Raw genomic sequence first — 7,199 nt, 5'->3', positions numbered from 1 at the left:
AATTAATTTTTTTCTTTATCTTCTTTTATTTCAAATGGATTTATAAACTACATTCAAATATAGGAAGTTATTGGCATTCTACTTTAAAAAATGTACTCCAAATGTATGATATTACTTTTGATATTCTACTTATTGGTAAAAAAAATTAAAATAGCATCGCTAAAGATTAGAATGTGAAAAAATATTAGGTTAACTTTGACTATTCCTTAAAAGATCACCTAAGTATTTGTAAATGATAGAAATAGGTTGAGTCGGATTGAGAATTTGTGAATGATAGAGATACATGTAGTCGATGTTGGACTGAGAAATTGTGAATAATACGAGTAGGTCGAGTCGGATTGAGAATTTGTGTATAATACGTGTAGGTCGAGTCGAGAATCTGTGGATGATAAAGATACGCGTAGATCCAGTCGGATGGAGAGTTTTTGAATGATAAAGATAAGTGAATTTTTGAATGATAAAGATACGTGTAGGTTGATTCGGATTGAGAATTTGTGAATAATACGTGTAGGTCGAGTCGGATTGAAAATTTGTGAATGATATAAGTTAAAGAATGATATAAGTTAAAGAGTTCTCAAAATATTTTATTTCTATTGTAGAATATACGCTCTTTTACTTGCACTAGCTATTTTTCTTTCAGACGCATATTTTCTTATCATTTTAACATACATTGGTAATAAAATAAGGTTTCAATACAAAAACTAAAGCTAGCAACATCGAATAGATTAAATTTTGAATAATATAGATCTTTAAAATTTTAAATCAACCTCTATTTTTTAGTACCAAAATTTTGACGATCCACAAAACATTATGAGAAAAGGGAATAAAAAATATCTTTATCCAAATAAATATCAATGGAATTCCTCAAAATTCGTACTACCTTAGGCTATTTTTACATATTAATAGAATTGAACATTAGTATAAATATGAACGAATTTTTAGTCTCTAATATCCACAAAAAAAAGAAAAAAACATAACCAAGAAAATGGCTTCAACAAGTGGAAACAAAAACATTAACGTTGTTATTGTCCTTTGCTTCATTTTACTTGTCGCATTTTCAAGCTCTGCAGAGGTTTCAGGCAGCAAAAAATACATAAAATTTCCACCAAATCTTAGTGTTGGAGCAAAAAAAACAAAAACTCCAGCTAATCATCATCACAGAGGCTGCAGTCGTTTAGATCGTTGCCGCGGCTAGCGAATCAGATGAGCCCCCCTGAAAAAGTTGTATACGTTGACAATGTAAAGATTATTTACACTATCAATATAATTTGACATGTCATTTATGCAATGTACTATGCTAAACTTTATATTTCAAGATAAGTGTATTCAAACATCTGATCATTCTTTGACTTACATAGCAAAAAGAAGCAAAATCTTGTACAATGTACTCGAAAATTTAGAAGGGAAAACATCCCAATAGAGTTAAAGTCTATACTGCAAGATCAAATACTCTCTAATGTCTTTACCTTGATTATCCGAGATCAACAGACGCGAGATATTTCTCATTAAGTTATCATTCAGCAGAAAGTAAAACGGTCTTCACTTAACTTACTAAAAGGAAATGAATTCGCCACTAAGCAGTAAGTAGACAATAGTGGAGTGGAGTACCAGTGCAAGATCGAAAAAGGCTTCTCCTCCAAGCTTTGATATGTTCTACATTCCAAACGCCTTTTACACAGAACGAGTAGCAAATCCCCGATCAACCATCTTCTCCACCAATTCTTCGTGTTTCCTTAGTTGTCCTGCCTTCCTTAATTGTTTTAGAACCATGTCATAAACCGACTCACTTGGTCTCAAGCACCTTTCCTCGATCATTTCTCTAAAATATTTATAAGCATTATTCCAATGTCCCATCCCACAGTACATGGAAATCAGAATCTTGAAAGTGTTCACGTTAGGTTCAACTTCATTCTCGTCCATTTCGTTTTTGATCTTGAAAACCATGTCAGTAGATTTTGATTCTGCAAACATCTTCATCAATATATTGCACGTCACTGTATTAGGCTTACAGTTCAACTCCTTCATCTTGGCATACAATCGATGAGCAGCATTTACATCACGAGCCTTGGCAATGCACCTAAAAATAGGGTTAAAAGTAGAAGCATTTGGTTCACATCCTTTCTTAGCCATAACGTTTACCACCTTAAGAGCTTCATCACGATTCTCATCCCTACAACGAGCATCGATCAAAAAGTTATACGTGATAACATCAGGATCGCACGATAGTCTCTTCATCTGATTATACACCTGGAGTACCTTCTCTGTTCTCCCTGCCTTCACATGGACACGCATAAGGTTATTAAACGTAATAGCATTAGGTTGACAACCAACATCAATCATCTCCGAAAAAACATCATAGGCACGAGTAGTTTGCCCCGACCTACACAATGCATCAATCACAATAGAATAAGTATACACATTAGGCTGAACCCCTGCATCCTTCATATCTCGAAAAATCCTTTCTGCTTCGGATATATTACCTGCTCGACACCAACCATGAACCAAACTAGTGTATAACACAACATCAGCCTCGAATTTATCCTTCAAGCTATCGAAAAACGATTGTGCTTCAGCTGCCCTTCTTTTCTTACACAAAATCCCTACAACTACAGAAAAAGCATTCCTATCTGGCTTACAATCATAATCCTCCATTCGATTAAACGTATGAACAGCTTCGGAAGCAAGACCAGCACGAACATAACGACGAATCAAAATCGAAAAAGTTTCAATTGGGATTTTGATATTTTTCAGTTTCATTGAATCAATCAAATGCCAAGCAACATCAAATTGACGTACCTTTCCAGCAAGATCAATCATTTCATTGTAAGGCTCGGGGTTTAAGAAAGATCCACACGAATCACGAGCTGCAGCCCAATTGAAGAAAGCTAGAGCCTGTGAAAATGGGATACCATGCCGAACCGACCCGCATTTCTCGATAACCCGGCTGACGACCGGCGGGGAAATGGACCGGTTATCGGAGATACTAGAAAAATCGAAGGAGAGAGTTGGGAAAGTGATGTTAGGGTTTAAGGGAATTGAAGTAGGAGTAGCTGTAGGGTTTTTCCGATGATGGTCTTTGATTAAAGAATGAAACTTTTCAGCTATTTGAGCTTCTTCTTTAGATAAAACCTCAGTTCGGCATATGGGTCCCCCATTTTCATCTTTACCGTCGCCGACGTCGCCGCAGAGGGCGATTTCTGAGGTTGAAACAGAGCTGAAGAATCTAAATTTGCTCTGAGAAGAGAATGAACTGAGGAAATAGCGGCAGAAATTCAAGCGTACCATAGATTTCGTGACGGCCATGGATTCAGCTGTGTTCAGTAATTTGCTGCTAATTACTAAGTACTGACCTATCTACCATCCCCCAAACCCCACCCAACACTTCTTTTAAACCCTATAATAATTTATTTTATTTAATTAAAATCATTAAAGAAAAAAAAACTAATCCAATTCTTTTTCGAATTAGGAATGGTTTTAATACTAATAAAATTAGAACTATATTTTTTCAAAGAACCAATGTTAATTAATGGCGTTAAAATGATTGGGTGTCGAAGATGATATCGTACAACTTAATGAAAAAGGTTATATGTGAAACATTTTTAAAAATTTATTGATAATAATTTTTTTTTTAATATTTAAGACGTTGAGTTAAAATTTAAAAGTGTTTTTATTCTAATACTTGCAATCACAAAGTAATAATATAGAATTACAAGTAGATATTTTAAATCTTTATATCTTATTTATGAAAATATTTAGTAAATTTATTATTCTATATAAATAATTTGTGCTATGCCTTCTTTTCTTTATCCTTAGCTTAACTAAAATACACAAATAACTTAGTTATTTTTGCTTGTTAAAAAAAATCTTAATGTTATGTTAATGATATATAACATACTTACTAGCAATAATAAAACGTTATAATTAGTAAATTATATTTCTAATCAAAATTGATATGTGAAATTAACTAAAGTCGAGTAATAGAAAATAAGAAGTATTAATCTCGAAATTTAATATGAAATATGAGCGGGTTGAATTTTTGACCCATTTTCAGACCCGAAATTGCCTACACTATTTTCCAATTTCTCTTCCCTCCGTAGAATGCCTAATTGCCCAAAGTGTTGTTGCTAACAACAAACAGATTCTTTCTCTCTTTCATTAATTCCAGACAGTAATTTGCAGATTTCTATGAAACAGGTTAGATCTCAAATGTTTTCTCTAATTAGGGCTCAAAATACGTTCTTTTCTTCATATTTTAATTATTTTTTTCTGCTGTGTACTTCTTTCTGAATGATATTGTGTTTGATTTAACTGAGATGTTGATTGCATTTTGTTTATTCACTTTTTATGTTCAATCATATTGAAACTGGATTGTAGGCTGTAGCAAGTCAACTGTTAGAAAAAGTGCCAGGGAAGAATAAATTGTTGTATTATGTGTTGGTGTTGCAATGGGAGTTTAGTGCATCGAGCTGCCTCTTTTATATTCTAATTCAATCTTTTTTTTTTCTTTTAATATGTGCCAAAGTTTGGTTTTTGCTGCTAATTTTCTTTTTTACTGTGGTGTTCAATAATATATTTGCTTTGAAATCTATCGTTTAGCAACTTTTAAAACTTGAATTTTGATTATACTGAATGGAACGAGTATGTAGATTTCTCCGATAGTCCACTCATTGTCTGACCTGGTGCTCTTTCTCTACCAGCAGCCAAATGAAAAAGAGAAGTCGTTTTTTTGGTTTCGTTGTATCTCTATTCCTACAGTGCATTGCAGTTGAAAGGTGTATTTAGTTCCATTGAAATTGCTTTTGTAAGATACATGCTAGTGTATTTGTTCCATCACATTGTATGTCGAGTACAATTTGTTTCTTATTTTATCCCAAAAAGGGGTCTTGAGAGTCGGAGTTTTTTCCATCACCTAGTATTTTGCATACCACAAGACATGCACCGCTTCTTTCACTTCTGTTCTCTTGCTGCTATCGTGTTTGATGGCATTCTTAAGAAACTCGAGACTGTTCTGTATGGATATTGGTACGGTTTGAAGAATCGTGTTTCTTACTTCAGATCATTTCTTTCAATTCACTTTGATCTACTGGCTTTTTCTTGTGAAATATGACAATTTGATAAAATATGCCTGCTTTTGAAGTCTTATTTCTCTGCCCCTACCAGCCAAGTTACTGAGGTGAAAGATGACTGCTAATATCCAAAAATTCCGAAATCTTTCAACTGCTATGAGCCATAGTTTCAAGTCAAGATGTCTCTTGCATCACTATCGTTTTCTGCACCATGGTCCAGACACTATGGAGGAATTATTGGATAGACATGTGGTCAAAAAGGAGAAGAGCCTTGATGATGATGAGAACGAGCTCCTCAATAGACAGCGACTCACTAGCAGCCGCCGTGAGGCTCTAAGTCTCTACCGAGATGTCATCCGTGCTACCCGGTTCTTCATGTGGGCCAACTCTCAAGGAAACCTGTGGCGTGATGTGCTCAGAGAAAATGTCCGAAAGGAGTTTGAGGAGGCACGATTTGAGAGAGATCCAGAAGTCATCACCAGGTTGCTTATTGGAGGCCGGGATGCTCTGCAAGCTGCTTTGGATAAACTTGCTGAGAAACAAAAGCAAGAAATCGAAAAGCAACATGGCAATTCAAATACTCCTTGATAGTCTGGTTAGTCAGATTTTTTCCCTCTCAATACACACCCATCAAAATATCAAGTTTTTCTCAGAACATTATCTACAAGATATATTACCACATACAGGATGACATTAACTTCAGTTTTTTTAGCGTTGGGCATTATTTCATTTATTTTTTTGATAAGTTTGTTACTGGAACTGAATGGGTGATTGAATAATCTGAAGTAGGATTCAAGTTAGATGCCGATTGGTCGACTTTTGGTACATACTTAAAATCTTTAATACAGATAAACAAACTACATTGGATATAAATGCATAACCGGAAACTTATAAATTTGTGTCCGTTTCAAAAGGTCGATGGATGAGACCATATAAATCAATCAGAAAAAGGTGAACTATAGCAATTTGATATGTTGTGTGCCTTCCTCTCACTGCAATATCATGAATTTGTCCGAATGATAGCAATTTGTTATCTTTTTAGCCCTCTAAACTTGGTTTCCCAAGATCAACCCTTGTAGTTAAAGGTCAAATTTAGTTCCCCTTTTACAAAGAAGTGCCTATAAAATCCAGACGCAGTTTCAACGTTTAAAAAAAAAAGAAAGAAGTTTGGAAGTTGGAACTATTGTCATTAGTGTTAGACATGTTTATTTGATGAATGTATGTCTTCTTTGCAATCAAACTTGATATTGTCTACTATACAATACTAGTACTTTTCATTGCATAGTTAGCAGAGCTAAATTGTAAAAATGTAGGTTGACATTCGAAAATTGAAGCAAAATTTTGGAGTAAATAGCTTTCCTCGTGTAGAATTAAAAGTAGACCAATGAGATGGAGAATGTTCCCAAGCTTGGTTATTGCTTGCAAATGAAAATTCAGTCCCCTCCTCAATAATAATAGGGTGATGTTACTGTTTGAAGCTTATTAATGTCAATTTAACAATCAAAGTACTAGTGGGCTCAGGGGCGGAGCCAAGTAAGGGCAAGGGATTCTGTTGAAAGTTGCAAGGCTAAAATTATTTTATGTATATATAGCAGATGTTGAATCCTCTTGGATTCTTTCATATTTTTGAATCTCTTTAGTGAAAATCCAAGCTCCGTCACAACGTGGGCTGGGTAACTTTACAATATTGATCTGCTATTCAATTCACTCTCCCTTCCACCCTTCTTTTCTCCATTGTTGAATGATATTTAGCTATGCTAATTGTGCAGGTGTTATGAGATGTACAGTGATAGTTCAACAACCTTAACAAGTGAAGCTCTTTGGCACGGAGATTATGTAATACAAATGTAATCGTTGTAATCTTTGTTGAAGCTTATGAGTTCAGAATTTTAATTTTGTTAGAGCTAACGAATTTTAAATTGATAATTTGTATATATTCGTATGAACTCTCAAGACAAATCCTGGTTTCGTACTAAAGCTATTTGGGTTTTCACATCTATTCATAAGCAAAAGCATTAATTGAAATTGTTTTCACCGTCAATATCTTTATCCTATTAAAACTATGACTTAATCAAGTAATCAATCTTCTAATTAAAAGTATTAGATTCAGTGTGCTCTATTTTCGAAAACCAT

At 34.3% G+C, this 7,199-nt stretch overlaps 2 protein-coding genes across 4 annotated transcripts; one reads left to right on the top strand and one right to left on the bottom strand.

Annotated features, from left to right (window-relative positions):
- Nucleotides 1-824: 824 nt before the first annotated feature.
- LOC101247520 (pentatricopeptide repeat-containing protein At1g20300, mitochondrial) lies at nucleotides 825-3,411 on the bottom strand. Of its 2 annotated transcripts, none has more exons than XM_069297478.1 (2): nucleotides 1,467-3,411; nucleotides 825-1,213 (listed from the first exon to the last, which is right to left on the bottom strand). In XM_069297478.1, the coding sequence occupies exon 1, from the start codon at nucleotides 3,301-3,303 to the stop codon at nucleotides 1,672-1,674; it is 1,632 nt and encodes a 543-aa protein (XP_069153579.1). In that variant the 5' UTR covers nucleotides 3,304-3,411; the 3' UTR covers nucleotides 825-1,213; nucleotides 1,467-1,671. The 2 variants fall into 2 exon arrangements, with proteins under 2 accessions (XP_069153579.1, XP_004238390.1); XM_004238342.5 differs by having other exon boundaries at nucleotides 1,609-3,411.
- A 608-nt stretch (nucleotides 3,412-4,019) lies between these two features.
- Nucleotides 4,020-7,043, top strand: LOC101247214 (uncharacterized). Of its 2 annotated transcripts, none has more exons than XM_004238341.5 (3): nucleotides 4,020-4,194; nucleotides 5,161-5,661; nucleotides 6,836-7,043. In XM_004238341.5, the coding sequence occupies exon 2, from the start codon at nucleotides 5,181-5,183 to the stop codon at nucleotides 5,652-5,654; it is 474 nt and encodes a 157-aa protein (XP_004238389.1). In that variant the 5' UTR covers nucleotides 4,020-4,194; nucleotides 5,161-5,180; the 3' UTR covers nucleotides 5,655-5,661; nucleotides 6,836-7,043. The 2 variants fall into 2 exon arrangements, with proteins under 2 accessions (XP_004238389.1, XP_010320446.1); XM_010322144.4 differs by having other exon boundaries at nucleotides 4,026-4,194; nucleotides 5,138-5,661.
- Nucleotides 7,044-7,199: the final 156 nt, after the last annotated feature.

The sequence above is a fragment of the Solanum lycopersicum genome, chromosome 4 (assembly GCF_036512215.1).
Source record: "Solanum lycopersicum chromosome 4, SLM_r2.1".
Classification (NCBI taxonomy): Eukaryota; Viridiplantae; Streptophyta; class Magnoliopsida; order Solanales; family Solanaceae; genus Solanum; species Solanum lycopersicum.
The sequence above is the reverse complement of the archived record's forward strand: the minus strand, read 5'-3'. Positions and strand labels throughout refer to the sequence as shown.

Bases quoted from the DNA above. Each gene is read 5' to 3' on its own strand.
- LOC101247214 (XM_004238341.5), top strand. From the start codon at position 5,181: ATGACTGCTAATATCCAAAAATTCCGAAATCTTTCAACTGCTATGAGC.
- LOC101247520 (XM_069297478.1), bottom strand. From the start codon at position 3,303: ATGGCCGTCACGAAATCTATGGTACGCTTGAATTTCTGCCGCTATTTC.